The 18,687-nt window shown below is 43.4% G+C and overlaps 1 protein-coding gene across 2 annotated transcripts; it reads right to left on the bottom strand.

Moving 5' to 3' along the window:
• Positions 1 to 8,933: 8,933 nt before the first annotated feature.
• SSMEM1 (serine rich single-pass membrane protein 1) lies at positions 8,934 to 18,146 on the bottom strand. Of its 2 annotated transcripts, none has more exons than XM_055284003.2 (3): positions 17,913 to 18,146; positions 12,483 to 12,537; positions 8,934 to 9,777 (listed from the first exon to the last, which is right to left on the bottom strand). In XM_055284003.2, exons 1-3 carry the CDS (start codon positions 18,093 to 18,095, stop codon positions 9,356 to 9,358), a joined length of 660 nt encoding a protein of 219 aa, XP_055139978.1. In that variant the 5' UTR covers positions 18,096 to 18,146; the 3' UTR covers positions 8,934 to 9,355. The 2 variants fall into 2 exon arrangements, with proteins under 2 accessions (XP_055139978.1, XP_055139980.1); XM_055284005.2 differs by lacking the exon at positions 17,913 to 18,146 and adding an exon at positions 16,577 to 16,638.
• Between the last annotated feature and the right edge of the window lie 541 nt (positions 18,147 to 18,687).

The raw sequence follows: 18,687 nt of genomic DNA, 5'->3' as shown, positions 1-18,687 counted from the left end.
TGGCACCATCTCAGCTCACTGCAACCTCTGCCTCCCGGGTTCAAGCGATTCTCCTGCCTCAGCCTCTTGAGCAGCTGGGATTACAGGCATGTGCCACCATGCTCAGCTAATTTTTTGTTTTGCTTTTTTTTTCTGAGATGAAGTCTCGCTCTGTTGCTCAGGCTGGAGTGCAGTGGTGTGATCTCGGCTCACTGCAAGCTCCACCTCCCGGGTTCACACCATTCTCCTGCCTCAGCCTGCCAGGTAGCTGGGATTACAGGCACCCGCCACCACACCTGGCTAATTTTTTATATTTTTACTAGAGATGGGGTTTCACCGTGTTAGCCAGGATGGTCTTGATCTCCTGACCTTGTGATCTACCCAAATTTTTTTTTTTTTTTTTTTGAGAGAGTCTCACTCTGTCGCCCAGGCTGGAGTGCAGTGGTACGATCTCGGCTCACTGCAACCTCCGCCTCCTGGGTTCACGCCATTCTCCTGCCTCAGCCTCCCGAGTAGCTGGGACTACAGGCGCCCACGACCACGCCTGGCTAAATTTTTTTGTATTTTTAGTAGAGATGGGGTTTCACCGTGTTAGCCAGGACGGTCTTGATCTCCTGACCTCATGATCTGCCCGCCTCGGCCTCCCAAAGTGCTGGGATTACAGGCGTGAGCCACCGCGCCCGGCCCTGCCCTAATTTTTTGTATTTTTGAGTAGAGATGGGATTTTACCATGTTAGTCAGGCTGGTCTCGAACTCCTAACCTCAGATGATCTGCCTGCCTTGGCCTCTCAAAGTGCTGGGATTACAAGTGTGAGCCACTGCACCCGGCCAGGGGATCAGAGTTTTTAAGGACAACTTAGTGGATGCAGGGAAGCCAGTGAGCCGGGAGTGCTGACTGGTCAGAGATGAAATCATAGGGAGTTGAAGCTGTCTTCTTGTGCTTAGTCAATTCCTGGGTAGGGGCCACAAGATCAGATGAGCCAGTTTATTGATCTGGGTGGTGCCAGCTGATCCATCAAGTGCAGGGGCTGCAAAATATCTCAAGCACTTACCTTAGGAGAAGTTTAGGGAGGGACAAAATCTTGTAGCCTCCAGCTGCACGACTCCTAAACCATAATTTCCAATCTTGTGACTAATTTCTTAGTCCTACAAAGGCAGTCTAGTCCCCAGACAAGAAGGAGGTTTGTTTTGGGAATGGGCTGTTATCATCTTTGTTTTAAACTATAAACTATAAGCTGGGTACAGTGACTCACACCTGTAATCCCAGCACTTTGGGAGGCTGAGGCGGGCAGATCCCAAGGTCAGGAGTTCAAGACCAGCCTGGCCAATATGGTGAACCCCTGTCTCTACTAAAAATACAAAAATTAACCAGGTGTACTGGCGGGTGCCTGTAGTCCCAGCTACTCAGAAGGCTGCGGCAGGAGAATCACTTGAACCCCGGAGGCAGAGGTTGCAGTGAGCCAATATTGTGCCACTGCACTCCAGTCTGGGCAACAGAGTGAGACTCTGTCTCAAAAAAAAAAAAAAAGTTGAGAAAAACTATAAACTATAAACTAAGTTCCTCCCAAAGTTAGTTCAGACCACGCCCAACAAGGACAGCTTGGAGGTTAGAAGCAAGGTGTAGTCAGTTAGATTAGATCTCTTTCACTATCTCAGGCACAATTTTGCAAAAGTGGTTTATTATGGGAGGAGCCTGAATTCTGCTAAAATGTAGGCATAGTTTCTACAATCCGTTACTGCTCAGGAGTCATGTGACCAGAGGTCACAAGATCTGTGACTTCCCCGATGCTCCTATAGATAACATCACTATTGTAGAACTTAAGATTGGTCTTTTGAGGTGTTTTTCAGGCTTTGGCATTCTGCCAACCAACTGACCCCACAGACTCCTGATTTGTGACTCAACAGGTCCTGTGGTGCCTCCACCCAGAGGCGGACTCAACACTCAAGGACCATTCTTCACATCCCTGTGATTTCATCCCCAGCTAATCAGTAGTACCTATTCCCTAACCCCCTGTCCACCAAATTGTCCATAAAAACCCCAGCCTCTGAGTTCTTGGAGAGACTGATTTGAGTGATAACTCCAGTCCTGCCTCTTGGCTGCCTTGCATTAATTAAACTCTTTCTTTACTGCAATCCCACAGTCTCGGTGAATTGGTTTTGTCTGCGCAGTGGGCAGGAAGAACCTGTCAGGTGATTGCAAGACCTCACCACCACACAGTGTGAAACCTCTCCAGGTTACTTCTGCTTCTAACTCTGCTCAGCCTCTGACTCTTGGCTCTGTTATCCATTAATAGTCCTCTGCTCTCTCAGCACTTGGTTTGATATTTGGTATGTGGTGTCCCAAGTTTTTATCAGTTGCTCTTCATTAAGAATTTGGATAATAGGCCAGGTGCAGTGGCTCACACCTGCAATCCCAGCACTTTGGGAGATCAAGGCAAGAGGACTGCCTGAGGCCCAGAGTTTTTGTCTTGTTTTTTTGAGACAGAGTCTCACTCTGTCGCCTAGGCTGGAGTGCAATGGTGCGATCTCAGCTCACTGAAACCTCTGCATCCCAGGTTCAAGTGATTCTCCTGCCTCAGCCTCCAGAGTAGCTGAGATCACAGGCATATGCTACCACAACTGGCTAACTTTTATATTTTTAGTAGAGATGGGATTTCGCCACATTAGCCAGGCTGTTCTCAAACTCCTGACCTCAAGTGATCCATCTGCCTCAGCCTCCCAAAATGTTGGGATTACAGGCATGAGCCACCGCACCTGGCCTCCCTGAGGCCCAGAGTTTGACATTAGCCTGGGCAACAAAGCAAGACCCCATCTCTAAAAATAAAAAATAAATTTTTTAATGGATAATGTTCTATCATGGTAAAACAAAACAAAAAAATATTTTTGGTCAGACAAGACCAAGGCCCAGCTCCCCATTTACCAACTGTATGACCTGGGGTATGTTATTTAATTACCCCAAGCCTTACTTTTGTCACCTGTAAAATTGAAATATCTATCTTGCAGGATTGTGAAGGATAAATAATCTTTATAAATTGCTTGCCTTGTGCCTGGCATATGAAAAGCCATCTCTAAATCAGCAGTCCCCAACCTTTTTGGCACCAGGGACAGGTTTTATGGAAGACAATTTTTCCATGGACTGGAGGTACTGGGGTCTGGGCGGGTGGTTTGGGGATGAAACCCCAGATCATCAGGCATTAGATCATCAGGCATTAGATTCACCTCATATCATCAAGGATTAGATTCTCATAAGGAGCACGCAACTGAGATCCCTCGCACGTGCAGTCCACAATAGGGTTCGGGCTCCTATGAGAACCTAATGCCGTTGCTGATCTGACAGAAGGTGGAGGCAGAGCTCAGGCAGTAATGCTGGCTTGCCTGCCACTCACCTTCTGCTGTGCAGCCCAGTTCCTAACAGGCCACGGAACAGTACCGTTCCATGGTCTGGGTGTTGGGTACCCCTGCTCTAAATGTTACTCATTTCCAATATTGTTATTATTGTTGCTGCTGTTATTGGTAAGATTTAACCTACTGACTCATCTCTCCTCCCACCAAAGCCACACCACCCCGTCCTGGAGGGCAGATACTGGTTTGGACAGTGACCTTTCTCTACATTCCATAGTTCCCTGCATCCCAGTTCCTAATAAGAATTGTGATACCTGTCCAGGAGCGATGGCTCACGCCTACAATCCCAACACTTCGGGAGGCCAAGGCGGGAGGGATCACCTGAGGTCAGGAGATCAAGACCAGCCTGACCAACATGAAGAAGCCCCATCTCTACTAAAAATACAAAATTAGCTGGGCATGGTGGTGCACACCTGTGATCCCAGCTACTTGGGAGGCTGAGGCAGGAGAATCACTTGAACCCGGGAGGCGGAGGTTGCGGTAAGCCAAGATCACGCCATTGCATTCCAGCCTGGGACAAGAGGGAAACTCCGTCTAAAAAAAAAAAAAAAAGAATCGTGATACTTAACGTAGCTGGACATCGCCACAGAAGTCATTCTGATGCTCAGCTGCATGGATGGGCCACAGAGAGGAGGCCAGCCTGAGAATCTTATGCCTCCCTCAAGCAAGCCACCCAAACAGGTTACAGGCTTTGACCATGAAAGCCAGAGAAGGCCTAGTTTATCTCAACCAGCAAGGAAGGACTGAAGAGGGGACTGTTATGCAACCCAGGGACGCCACCCTAAGAACCCACACCAGACTGCACAAAAGCAACAACCAACGTGACTAGTGTTAGCAGCCCTAGTTTCTTTTTTTTTTTTTCTTTTTTTGAGGCCGACTCTCACTCTGTAGCCCAGGCTGGAGTGCAATGGCGCAATCTCAGCTCACTGCAACCTCCGCCTCCCAGGTTCAGGTGATTCTCCTGCCTCAGCCTCCCGAATAGCTGGGATTACAGGCATGTGCCACCATGCCTGGCTAATTTTGTATTTTTAGTAGAGATGGGGTTTCACCATGCTGGCCAGGCTGGTTTCAAACCCCTGACCTCAGGTGATCCACTCACCTTGGCCTCCCAAAGTGCTGGGATTACAGGCATGAGCCACAGTGCCCAGCCGGCAGCTCTAGTTTCATGAGCCAGCTCCCACCTGACCAGCTGTGCACCTTGTTCACTGATCCAGTCCCAAAGCACCTGGCTATGCTTTTGCTTTTCATCCTACCATGTTTCTGCCTTGTCCCTTTGATTTGGTGCAATTCTCTCCTTGGCTTTGGATAATCCTCCCAGCTATGTTTAGCCTGTTTTTGGTTTCATGTACTCAGATTATCCTGGCTAACCCCATATTATAGGATTTATAATACCCCCATACTTAACTCAATCCTGATTCCCTTTTCCTAAAGACAGCCATCTTCAGCCCCCCAACTCTTCTAGTCCTATGAGTAAGACTAGGAAAAGTGACTCTTTGGGTAATAGTGTCATTGGTTTCTATTCTATCTACAAGCAAAACATTTGGGTGCATGGGCCCTTACTGTTATTTGGAAAATCGCCATTGTCCATCTCTTCCAATAGATCCTGGTGAGGTTGTATCTGCTTAGACAACATTTATGACTGTGGGGGAAGTGGTGATTAACTTACCTTGAAATCATACCTTCTATCTTCAGATTATGATTAAGGTCATAGCAATTAAGAGCCCAAACTCTGAAGCAAGATGACTTGGGTCTAAATCATTCCTCTGCAACTTACTGCTATATTTTAAACTTGGTTCTTTTGTTGTTGCTGTTTGGAGGGAGGGTACTACTTAGGATAATTTAAGCACCTTGATCATATCAAGCTGGAAATAGAATTATTCACTAAATTGTGGATACTGGCCCTTGCCCTGATTCCTCTACCTCTGATTCCCCAGCTCCCCTAACCACCACTTTACATTCAGGAATCTCTTTGTATAATATATTGATTCAACTGCATTATTTATCTGTCATGTTGTCTGGCACTGTGCTAGGCTACAGAGATACAAAGATGACAAATCATGGACTCTACCTTAAAGGGTGGATAAGTATATGTTGGGGACAGAGACTTGCAAACAAATGCATTCATCAAAATGTTAAAGATGGCCAGGCGCAGTGGCTCACGCCTTTTAATCCCAGCACTTCAGGAGGCTGAGGCGGGTGGATTATGAGGTCAGGAATTAGAGACCAGCCTGGCCAACATGGCGAAACCCCGTCTCTACCAAAAATACAAAAATTAGCTGGGCGTGGTGGCATGCACCTGTAATCCCAGCTACTCGGGAGTCTGAGGCAGGAGAATCGCTTCAACCTGGGAGGCGAAGGTTACAGTAAGCCGAGATTGCGCCACTGCACTCCAGCCTAGGCGACAGAGCAAGACTCCATCTCAAAAAAAAGATAAAGATGCTGAGAAAGAACTTTTCAGTCACACTGGAGGATGAGGGAGGGCAAAGTGAGTTCTGCCTGAGAGAACAAAGTGGAGGAGTGTGTCAAGGATCAAGGAAAGTTTTTGTGGAAAAGGTCAATGCTTGAACTACTGAATCTCGAAGTTGTTCTGCTGTAACCATAATAGGTCTGCTGCCTGATAAGCTTGCATTCACCCAACAGGTTCTTCCTGCTTGCTGCCTAGACAAAATCAATTCACTAAGACCATGGAATTGCAGTAAAGAGTTTGACATGAGGCTGGCCATGCAGAAGAACTGGAGTTATCACTCAAATCAGTCTCCGCAAAGGCTCGGGGGCCAGAGTTTTTATAGGTAAATTGGTGCGCAAGGGTCTAGGGAATCGGTGCTGCCAGTTGAGTGGGGATGAAATCACAGGCGTGTGGAAAATGGTCCTCATGCACCCAGTCCGCTTCTGTATGGGGCCACAGGACCAATTGAGTCATGCGCCACAGGTCTGGGTGGGGTCAGTCTGAAAGACATCTCAAAAAACCAATTTTAGGTTCTACAATGGTGATGTTATCTATAGGAGCAATGGTGATGTTATCTATAGGAGCAACTGGGGATAACACAAACCTTGTCATCTCTGGCCACATGACTCCTGAGCAGTAAGAGTTTACAGAAACTATGCTTACATCTTCTCAGAATTCAGGATCCTCTCATAATCCTAATTTTGTGGTCTTTCATTAGTTTTACAAAGGTGGTTTAGTTTGGGGAAGGGGTATTTTCATCCTTGCTTTAAGGTTAAACTGTAAATTCCTCCCAAAGTTAGCTTGGCCTGTGCCCAGGAATGGCTAAGGACAGCTTAAAGGTCAGAAGCAAGATGGAGTCAACTATGTCAGATTTCTCTTACTGTCATGATTTTGCAAAGGCAGTTTCACGCGCAACAAGTCAATACACTGAGACCCCAGGTTGCAGCAGAGAAAGGTTTAATCATAGGTCTGCCAAATGAGGAGATGACAGGAAACCTCAAATCCATCTCCCTGAGGATTTGGGGGCTAGGTTTTTCAGGATTATGGAGTGGGCCAAAGTGTGGAGATCACTGAGGGGTCAAAGAGTGCAGCGTGAAGTCATGGACAGGGAGATGGGTTCTTCAAGCTGGTTAGCATTAGCTGTTTCCTTAGAATCTGGGATCTGAAAAACATCTTAAGCAATTCTTAAACAAAAGACTTACAATACTAATGTCAAAAATCCCATCTGTAGGAACAATGGGGATACAAATGGTCAGGATCTAGTGACTTTGGGTTACAAGGAAGTGGGTCAAAGTGTAGCCTGATTAGTGCTTATTTATAACTATATTTCTGTCTAGAATTCTTGTTAACTCTGTGAGGACAGTTTCACTGCTTCTCACCTGTGCCTTCAGACCTGTTCTAATCCTGAGGCAATCTGAATAAGACAAAGCCTCCAGAAATAGGCTGAGAAATGTTACCGTTTCGTGGATTCTAGTGGCCTAGTCCCAGTTGTTGGGACTCCCTCATTGCCTCCCAAGGATCTTTGTTGTATTCAGTTGAGGAATCTGCTCTTATCAGGAATGACTCATGGGCCCAAAGTCACAGCTCTCTGGTCTCTGTCCCTATCCTCTACCTGTCTCCCATGAAAGTCTCAGTCCTTAGTATTAGCCTGTAGTCTTAACCATACATAGTACCCAAGTCCTTACCCAAGACTTTTTTCTTTTTTCAAGAGACAAGGTCTCACCATTTTGCCCAGGCTGGTCTCGAATTCCTGGGCTCAAGCAATCCTCCTGCCAGCCTTACAAGGTGCTGGGATTACAGGTGTGAGCCACTGCACCCAGCTTCCCCCAAGACTTAGGCCCTGCTTTGAACTGTAGCGGCATGATAAGGGACCCTGCTGCTTTATCTTGTCCTTGCCAGCCCTCTCCTCTGATATCTGGGCCTTGTTTTCTATCCCAGCTGGGGTCCTGCCATCCACCCTATTTCCCATTTCTATTCTGGGAAGATGATCTCCAGATTGACCACCCATTTACTTAGGCCTGCTTACATTCCCCACACCTGGGGGCCCCACTTAACTAGAAAACCTAGCCCCAACTATACCTAGATTGTGCCTAACTTGTGACAAAGACTCTCTCTTTGGCCAAACTTTAGTCAGGCTCCTCTGAGCCCTCTTCTCAAATAGGCCTCAATCTTGACTCCATCCTGTCTTTGACCTGCCCAATCCAATTTTGGCAAGAATCCTACTGGATAAGTTTATCGAGAGTCTCCCCATCCTTAATAACTAATCAAATTCCTCATCCCCCCCTTTTTTTTTTAAACAGAGTCTCACTCTATCGCCCAGGCTGGAGTGCAGTGGCACAATCTCAGCTCACTGCAACCTCCGCCTCCTGGGTTCAAGCTTTTCTTGTGCCTCAGCCTTCCAAGTAGCTGGGTTCCAGGCATGTGCCACCACACCTGGCTAATTTTTGTATTTTTAGTAGAGGTGGGGTTTCACCACATTGGCCAGGCTGGTCTCAAATTCCTGACCTCAAGTGATCGCCCACCTCAGCCTCCCAAAGTGCTGGGATTACAGGCGTGAGCCACCATGCCTGGCCTCATTTTCCACTTTCGATGTGTAAGTCCTTGGCCTGCCTTTAGCATGAATCCTGTTAGGTCACTTTAGCAGGAATCCCTCTCTGTTTGATGTCTCTCTTTAGTAATTTCCCATCCTGTGACGTCCTCCACCTGCTCCTGGCTATAAATCCCCACTTATCCTTGTTGTATTCAGAGTGGAGCTCAAGTTCTACTCTCTATTGCAATAGAGTCTTGAATGAAGTCCTCCTGACCATTTTGACAAGTGTCAGAATAATTTTTCCTTTAACATTTGCCATGTACTTTGTGGACGACAACCGTGGGTAGCCCACTGCCCAACCGCCTTCTGGGTCATGCTGCCTCTCCTCCCTACTCCAGGAATCAGATCTTATTCCAGCCTCTTGAGCTCCTCTTCCACACCAGCCCCTAGCTGACATGTGTGGCAATACAGTTCTTGTAGGGTCAAACCTAGAGAGGATGGGGCAATTCTATTCCAGCCAACTTCACCTAGTTCATTCAGTCAGTCAGATAAGCAAGACATCTGAATACATTTAAGTGGTTTCTCAACATAAATATTTTCAAAGAGCTTTCTTATTCATATTACAGACATAAACAAAATACATACACTCAAGGCATAAAATATCTGTCTTGTGCTATTTCCAAATAAAAAAATCATAGCAGATACAGATCTTTGGTGTTCCAATGGTGCCATAAACACATTTGATGGCCTTTTTTTTTGAACAAAGAATTGTGTGAGATTTTACCTCTTGGGTTCCAAGTATGTTTTTGTCTGTTGGTAGAGAGACTTTGTTGTAAAAGTCTCCTCACCTAGAGCTCTGGTGATTTTTCATGTTTTATTCATCTCTTTCATTTGGCTTCAAGTGAGGGAAGAACGTGATAAAATTCAAAATTTACTAAATTTCGTGTTAATGTCAGATATGGAACTTTCCTCTTGACTGTCTCCTTTCATTGGCGGTGTTACTGAGGCTTTTGTTGGGAATGGTGCACCAACCATTCATTGGTTCTCAAGGCTTTGCAGTGGAGGCAGTGCCTTTCGCTCATTTGGTAACTTCCCAGATTCCTTTGCCTCTGAGCCATTTTTCTCCTCTTAATACTGTCTGGTGATGGGTGGTGTTCGCTTTCACTCTCCTTCCACGAGGAGGCTTCTGAGTTAGACTCTTCACTGCCACATTCCGTAGTATCACTGTCATGTTGGTTCTGGTTCACTTCATTGAACTGAGACTGGTGCCTGGCTCGTCTTTGTTCAAGATAGGCATTGACCAAAGCCACTTCTGAGTTGGTTACAGGGGTAAGTTGGTTCTGCTTTGGTTTCTTCATTGTTTGTGAGGGATCCCAGGCACCATCTTTGCTTTGCCGCTTACAGGAAGTCTCTTTGCTTGCTAACAACCAATGAAACATATCAAGTTAGTAATATTGTTGGTTACTATAAATTCCTATTACTTAAGAAGCCTGTGCATGTGTGAGCTCACTCTTAGTGGCCAGTTGTCAAGCCATTGCTTTTCTCCAGTCACCTGCAAGTGTTGGCAGCTGACTGCATTTTCTAGTACCATATCCCAACTCCTACAGACAAGAGAGCTTAGATAGATGCTTGACATATCACTTTTGAAGTTTTGTGGATGCTAAACATAAGATCAAAGGAAAAGATCTCTAAACTTTTCCAGGGAAGAACCCTTTTTTTCCTTTAAAAATTGAAGTCTTAAAGATTCAAGCACGTATATGAATGTGATTTGGGGAGCAGGAACTAAGAAGGATCTTTCCTTTATGTAGTGGTGTGTGGAAGTTGGCTTGTACCCGCTCAGAAGAGCTGATAAACTTTCAGGAATTTTGCGAGATGGTTAAACATAGCCATTATTAAAAATTAAATTATACCAACTTACAATAAATTCAGTTACTAAAAATGGAGGTAATACTCAAAACCCATCACTTCCTAATTATCTTACCACATTTGTTTATGCTGTGTGCTCTTCTGGTTTTTTATGTCCCTTGTATTTGGATATTGGAAACTCTATGCTGTTTTTTTTGGGTTTTTTTTGTTGTTTTTGAGATGGAGTCTCACTCTATTGCTCAGGCTGGAGTGCAGTGGCACGATCTCGGCTCACTGCAACCTCTGTCTCCCAGGTTCAAGCGATCCTCCTGCCTCAGACCCCCTAGCAGCTGGGATTATAGGCACGTGCCACCATGCACAGCTAATGTTTTTGTATTTTTAGTAGAGACAGGGTTTTGCCACGTTGGCCAGGCTGGTCTCGAACTCCTGACCTCAGGAGATCCACCCTCCTTGGCCACCCAAAGTGCTGAGATTATAGGCGTGAGCCATCACGCCCGGCGGAAATTCTATGTTAAGGGTGCACTACTGCACATCTCCTCCCAACTCCATGTTCAATGACATGATGTGGGTAGCTTAAAATCAGCTTTGGTGGAAGTATTTATACCATGAAAATCAGCAAACACTAAACATCAGGGCTTGATGTATGGCTTTGTTGATTGTCTAGGCTTAAGAAAATGATGGAGAATATGTTACTAATGCAGATTACATATTACATTTCAGTATCATCCCTGTAGCCACTACATTGTGACTAACCCTGCAAAATGAGGAAATATTCTTCCAGTATTTTAGAACTATTATCCATTCCAGCAAAGAAGTCACTCACATCACTGACAACCAAGTTAAGTTCCAACATACATCTATCTTCTGCTTCACTTTCATCTCACTCCTTAACTTAGAGGAAAATAACATTCACGCTGGAACTATACTTGTTCATCAATTGCAACCATGGTTGGCTAAGGTGCAAGGGTCTGGCAAAAATCAAGGAGAGCGTTTTGTGAGAATCAGTTGTCTATATGAAATTGGCCATAAGGAGTATTGTATATTTTATTATTTATAAATGGTGTGATATATATTTATTTATTTTTATTTATTTATTTTTTAGAGTCAGGGACTCACTCTGCCGCCAAGGCTGGAGTGCAGTGGCATGATCATGGCTCACTGGCAGCCTCGAACTCCTGGGCTCAAGTGATTCTGTTGCCTCAGCCTCCTGAGTAGCTGAGACCGCAGGTGCGAAAAACCATGCCAGCTAATTTTCTTTTTTTAAAAGACAGAGTTTTGCTATGTTCTCCTGGCTGATCTTGAACTCCTGGCCTCAAGCAGTTCTCCTGCTTCAGCCTCCGGAGGGGCTGAGATGACATGCAACCTTTATATCAGTAAAATTTTTAGTAAGCATATGTACACACAGGAGTTTTGAAGAGTCAGTTGTTTTTTTTTTTTTTTTTTTGAGACAGAGTCTTTCTCTGTCCCCCAGGCTAGAGTGCAGTGGCGCGATCTCGGCTCACTGCAAGCTCCGCCTCCCGGGTTCACGCCATTCTCCTGCCTCAGCCTCCCAAGTAGCTGGGACTACAGGCGCCCGCCAACACGCCCGGCTAATTTTTTTTGTATTTTTAGTAGAGACGGGGTTTCACCGTGTTAGCCAGGATGGTCTCGATCTCCTGACCTTGTGATCCGCCCACCTCGGCCTCCCAAAGTGCTGGGATTACAGGCTTGAGCCACCGCGCCCGGCCGAAGAGCCAGTTGTTAAACATTTACCAGCGCACCACTGCTTATAGGTCATTGAAAAAGATGTCATAGACAGTTCATAATCCTATAATAGCACTAACCATGAGGATGTGGGAAGGGCAAGCAATGTGAAGGGAGAGAGCTAAGGAGTGAAAAAAGAACTTGAGTTCCACCTCCCAGTAATTCATAGCTTCTTGCTAAGCAGCTAAACTGTCCCTCTGCACTAGGAAGTCCAAAAGCAAAAACTCACCCAATCCCAATGGGCCTTCTCTAGTGTACAAAGTCAGACAATGCTGTTGGCTGTTCATCTCTGTTGTTTGCTTTCCACACTCAGCACAAATTTCTTTCTTTGTCTTTCTTTTTTTTTTTTTTTTTTTTGATACTGGGTCTCACTATGTTGCTCAAGCTGTGGTCTTGAACTGCTTAGCTCAAGCAGTCCTCCTGCCTCAGCCTCCTGAGTAGCTGGGACTACAGGCGTGCAGCACCACACATATTCTTCCCCTCATAGTCCAACACCAAATATGCACTGGTTCTCACCTTTCCTTACTGAAGTACTTGTCCCACTGCCTTCATCCTTTTTATCCCCAGACATCTGTTTCAGAAACATAGGTTAGTAAGAGTGATCTCAGTTGTTTTTTTGATAATATGTACTTGTTATAAAACACTATTGCTGAGGCCCATTGACAATGTCTGGTTTTTTTTTTTATTATTTTATTTATTTATTTTTGGAGAGTCTCACTCTGTTGCCCAGGCTGGAGTGCAACGGCATGATCTCAGCTCACTGCAACCGCTATCTTCCCGGTTCAAGTGATTCTCCTGCCTCGGCCTCCCAAGTAGCTGGGATTACAGGTGCCCACTATCATGCCCGGCTAATTTTTGTATTTTTAGTAGAGACGGGGTTTCACCATGTTGGCCAGGCTGGTCTCGAACTCCTGACCTCAAGTGATCTGCCCGCCTTGGCCTCCCAAAGTGCTGGGATTACAGGTATGAGCCACCGGGCCCAGCCTGACAATGTCTAATTTTAAACATTCAGTTTAAACAAGTATTTACTGAATTAAATAATAAACTAATTCAGTATGTATTGAGTTCCTGTTATAGTGATCCTACTTCCACTTCCCATTAAGACTATGCTTTGATAGCAGAATCTACCAAAATGTTTTGGACCAAGCAAAATGGAGCAGACTTGAGAGAAAACAACACTGATAAGGAGCTATAGCTTATAAAGCTTTCCTGTACCCATTTACATTACAGAGAAGTAGTGTTTTAAAAAATTTGATAGTACTCAGATTAGTTTAGTTTTTTTTTCGGGTTTTTTTTGGTTTTTTTGTTTTTTTTTGAGACAGAGTCTTGCTCTGTATGCCCAGGCTGGAGTGCAATGGCGTGATCTCGGCTCACTGAAATCTCCGCCTCCCAGGTTCAAGTGATTCTCCCGTCTCAGCCTCCCGAGTAGCTGGGATTACAGACATGCACCACCACAACCGGCTAATTTTGTACTTTTAGTAGAGACACGGTTTCTCCATGTTGACAAGGCTGGTCTCGAACTCCTGATCTCAGGTGATCCACCTGCCTCGGCCTCCCAAAGTGCTGGGATTACAGGTGTAAGCCACCGCGCCCGGCCCAAATTAGTTTAGTTTTTAAAGGACATTTGATCAGGTATTGATAGTTCTTTAAGATAGAAGACATCTACCATACACAAAGATCTTTACCTGAATTCATGAACTTAATATCTCCTTAATCCCTCCAAAAGTTTCCTCCAAAATGTAATCATAATATATTATTTGTGAATACGGCAACTGAAAGAAATGGATTTCTTTGAATAGTTCCAATTTCAAATATTCTGCCCCCCAATACTCCATAAATATTTGTCCCACTTTTCAGATTAGTGTCCCACTTTCTGATGCTGAAAGTGATTTTGCCAAAAGACACAGATATAAACCAACTCTTTCAGAAAATAACAAAAACTAGAAATTTTCATTAACACCTTTGACATATAATTCTCTCTCCAGGAATCTATCAGCAAGAAATAACCCTCAGAAGAAAGAAAGCTTTGTGCACAGAAACATTCATCGCAGCATAATTAGGATAATATAAAGTTCAAAAGTAGACAATGGCTTAAGTAAATTATGGTACAATTATATAATAAACAGTTGTAAAATTATTATAATAAAAGTATGTCATAACATGAGGGAATAAGTGTGCTACCACACTGGGTTAAACATCAAGATGCAAATTTGTATATACAGCATGAGCACAAATTAGCTTAAAATATGAAAAAAAAGACTTTAAGGAGCACATAAAAGTGATAGCTGTGGTTGGCTTTAAGTGGTGAAATGGACTTTTTCTCTTCTAATTTTTTCAAATTGTCTACAATTAGGAAAAAAATGAATTTATGTGGAAGTCCAGTTTCTTTGGGATGAAAAGTGCCATAGTTCGGTACTCATGCTTTTCTTAATATCTGATCTCTGCAATGGTAGGCAAGCATCTTTAATGAGGTGTCTTTTTGTTTCCTGGGTTACAGCAATCATTCTCTAAAAATCTTGAAAGCGGAGTTCTCTTTTAAGATACCACTTTCTGGCCAGACACAGTGGCTCATGCCTGTAATCCCAGCACTTTGGGAGGCTGAGGCGGGTGGATCACAAGGTCAGAAGATCAAGACCATCCTGGCTAACACGCTGAAACTCTGTCTCTACTTAAAATACAAAAAATTTAGCCAGGTGTGGTGGCGGGCACCTGTAGTCCCAGCTACTCAGGAGGCTGAGGCAGGAGAATGGCTTGAACCCGAGAGGCGGAGCTTGCAGTGAGCAGAGATCGCACCACTGTACTCCAGCCTGGGCGACAGAGCGAGACTCTGTCTCAAAAAAAAAAAAAAAGATACCACTTTCTAAAAAATGCTTTTGGAATGGGCTTAAATATTTTAAATTTAATATGTATCACTTAGATTAGGTTATAGAAAAGGAAAAAAATAAATTTAATATACATAAAGGAAACCAAAATAATTGGAAGTTTATAAACCTAAAAGTTAACAGTAGTTGGTTATTTCTACATAATCTGGAGTGATTTTTATTTTATTTTGTCTTCTGCCCTATAATTTCCACATTTTCTATATAATGTGTACTTTTGTAATAGATGGGAGAAGGTGTTTAAAAACACTTATTAGGCTTATATCATTTCCACAGAAAGCTCTCACATTTGATGTCAAATCAAAACATAACCACAAAATCAAAAGAAAGATTTTGCATTAAACTAAGTGGGATCGTATGAACTGTGGTTACGAAAAGCATTTTATTAACTGTCTTTGTGTGTGACTCAGTGAGTGAAAACAGCAGGAGTGCCTGCCCTGAGGGGCAGAGTAGAAAATGAGGGCCGTGGCTCTCTTTCTCCCACTAACAACTCTTGATTTTTCCAAGCCACTTAACACCTCTTAAGCTCAGTTTCCACATAAGCAAAATAAGGAGTTTGGATTACTATTGTCCAGAAAAATACCAGCACTAGCAATCTGAATAAACACAAAATAAAAATATAAACTAAATATAGTATTTATAGTCTGAAAGCAAAAGGGTAAATGCCGCTTTAAAAAGTGGCAAATTCAGAGGAAATCAGCGTGCTTCATGTTGCAGGATAATTACCACCATATTTCCATCGCGCTTTTACCATTACTTCAAGGTTTGTAAATAAAACCTCATAGTTTAGCAGAGAAAATGAAGAAGTTCAAAGTGAAGGAAAAATTCCATCCTCCTTTACTAGCTCTCATATGGTTCTCAGATTTCAAATCTGGGACCTTTCATAAGAAGCAATCCAGCCAATTGTAGCTGCCACAAGGGTACAAAGTGAAAGACGAAACCTCTAAAATAATTAAGGTTTTAATCAGGATTGAGTAGATCTAAGTGGACATTTCAAACTATGCTTTGAAGCAAACAAATAATTTGACAGGAAATCTGGGTATATTCCCCTTCTGTCACTAACACTTTTGTGACATTGGACAAGTCACTTAATTTCCTTGGGCCTTATCAATAAAAAATGGTGGGGAAGGGATAATGATAACTTACTTGCCTACAAACAGGAGGCTGGACCACATGCTCTCTTGAGGTCCTGGAAGCTCAAGGCTGTATGACTCCCAAGAGCTGATGCAAGCAAGGCAGCAGAAAAATAGATTAGGGTGGGCTGGGCGTGGTGGCTCACGCCTGTAATGCCAGCACTTTGGGAGGCCAAGGCGGGTGGATCACAAGGTCAGGAGTTCGAGACCAGGCTGGCCAACATGGTGAAACTCCATCTCTACTAAAAATACAAAAATTAGCTCGGCGTGGAGGTGCGCACCTGTAATCCCAGCTACTAGAGAGGCCAAGGCAGGAGAATCGCTGGAACCCAGGAGGCCGAGGTTGCAGTGAGCCAAGATCGTGCCATTGCACTCCAGCCTAGGCGACAGGGCAAGACTCCATCTCAAAAAATAAAAATAAAAAAAATAGCTTAGACCTCTTAATTCATGATGAAATTGCCACTGATCAATTTCAATTTTTTTGGTAATTTTCTAAAGTAGCTTTGCTTGACAGGTCAAATTCAATATACTTAGCTAGGGAGTCTAAGACACATATAAGCTATCACTATTCTAAATCTCCTTTTGGCAAAGTATTTACCTTAAGAAGCATTTAGACTTTAGATGAAAGTTCTTCACCAGGAGGTGGTGGTTATCAAAGAGTCTTTGATTAGAATGGAATCCAGCTGGCATGGACATAACAAACCTTCTCCACCCCATCCAGAGCTCATAGAGCACTAAGTCTTACTGACTACTGCCAGCCCAGGCCTCTGGCTATAATGCTAAATGATGGTGGTTTTCTTAATCATCAGCCTGGTATTAATGGCCAGCAAGGATATTATGTCAGCGAATTATAAGAGCTTGGTTACGGCTGGGCGCAGCGGCTCATGCCTGTAATCCCAGCACTTTCGGAGGCCAAAGCGGGCAGACTACTCGATGTCAGGAGTTTGAGACCAGCCTGGCCAACATGGTGAAACCCCATCTGTACTAAAAATACAAAAGTTAACAGAGCGTGGTGGCTTGCACCTGTGGTCCCAGCTACAAGGGAGCCTGAGGCAGGAGAATCACTTGAATCCGGGAGGCGGAGGTTGTAGTGAGCCAAGATTGCACCACTTCACTCCAGCCTGGGTGACAGAGCAAGACTCCATCTCAAGAAAAAAAAAAAAAGAGCTTGGTTACTCATAACATGTTGGAAGCATCACAGTCCTGATAAAGTGGGATATCTCATTCTTAAGACGATGGCATTTTAGTGGTGACTTTAGTTCTGTTTAGTCTAGTTCTGCATCTTATTCTATGCAGAAAGCGTATTGCCTCATTCTAAAAACCCCAAAATCCTACAGCATGTATCCTATCAATATGAAAACTTTCGTATCTTTGATTAGAATCACATGGCTAGAAAAGGGATTTGGAAGTCATTAACCAGCAGGGAGCTTTATGCCAGCATTACATAGCATATGGATAAACTGTAAACAATCTGAATGTTTCAAACTTACAGAATTTTTTGGTGCAATCAAAAGATAGAAAATTATGCAGTCATTAAAAGTGCTGCTGAGTGAATATAAAGAAGTATTTCTGATATATTATTAAGCCTAAAAAGCAGGATATGAAAATATATGCAATATAATGCCAACCATGTAAGATCAAAGATAGAGAAATGGAGAGAGATATATTGGGAAAGAGAGAGAAAAAAAAACAAACTGGAAGAACATACTCCAAAATGTTAACAGTGGTTATCTCTGGGAAAGAGGATAACTGTAGCTTTATATTTTCCTCTCATCCTTTTCCATATTCCTGGATTCTCCAAAATAAGATTGCATTATTTTTAAAACTAAACAACTTTTAAAAGTAGTTTCATCAAAGTATAGTAAATGTATTTTATGGAAATTTTCCTAGTGTACAGTAAACATATTATTTAAAATGAAAAACAGATATCCTACCCAGACAGAAGCCCTAGAGAAGAACATCAGGACAAATACGATAACAAAATACCAAAGCAGGAAGCTCCCTATGGTCCCACAAGGGTCATCCTTCCGGCATTCATAATTCTGATTTGGAATGGCACAATTTAAAGGTATGGGGGGAGGATCTACCTCCCAAAATAAGGAAAAAAGGTCTCCCATGATGGCTCCTTGCTCAGAAAATAAACCATGCTTAAAGGGATAAAGATGATTGGGAACTACTTCACTCCCTCTATGATGTATGACAATTTCCTTGGCAACCTATTATGACATATACTTAAGCAACTGTTCTAGGAACTGACAAATGCTTCTTGGATTTCTAAGTTTGTGGAAGGCTTATTCAAATTACTCCTGTGAATGTTTATCCCCCATACCTCAATATGGTGCATTCTGCCTTAATTTTTTTTCCTAAAACTTGTACATACAAGTTTTCTATTGTTACGTCTAAGTGTTTAATGTATCCACTCATTTTAATTCAGTCTCTTTTATATGTATCATGCCATTGCAAATTATCATAGACAGTTCTAATGTATTACCTATTGAACTGTGTTCCCTAAAATTCATATGTTGAACCCCTCACCTCCAGTGTGACCCTATTTGGAGACAGGGCCTTTAAGGAGGTAATTAAAGTTAAATGAGGTCATAATGGTAGGGCCCTAATCCAATACAATTGGTATCCTTACAAGAAGACAGCAAGGATTCACCAGCACTGAAATCAAGGTCACAATACAAGGTGGCCGTCTGCAAGGAGACC

This window comes from Symphalangus syndactylus, chromosome 6 (assembly GCF_028878055.3).
Source record: "Symphalangus syndactylus isolate Jambi chromosome 6, NHGRI_mSymSyn1-v2.1_pri, whole genome shotgun sequence".
In the NCBI taxonomy this organism is placed as follows: Eukaryota; Metazoa; Chordata; class Mammalia; order Primates; family Hylobatidae; genus Symphalangus; species Symphalangus syndactylus.
Note: the sequence above shows the minus strand (reverse complement) of the source record. Positions and strands in the feature narration are given on the sequence as shown.

Coding starts and splice junctions, on each gene's coding strand:
- SSMEM1 (XM_055284003.2), bottom strand. CDS start 18,095: ATGGGAGACCTTTTTTCCTTATTTTGGGAGGTAGATCCTCCCCCCATA. Junction 12,538..17,912: donor TCTCTAGGGCTTCTGTCTGG/GTAGGATATCTG, acceptor TTTCTGAAACAG/ATGTCTGGGGATAAAAAGGA. Junction 9,778..12,482: donor AAGTACTTCAGTAAGGAAAG/GTGAGAACCAGT, acceptor ATTGGTTGTTAG/CAAGCAAAGAGACTTCCTGT.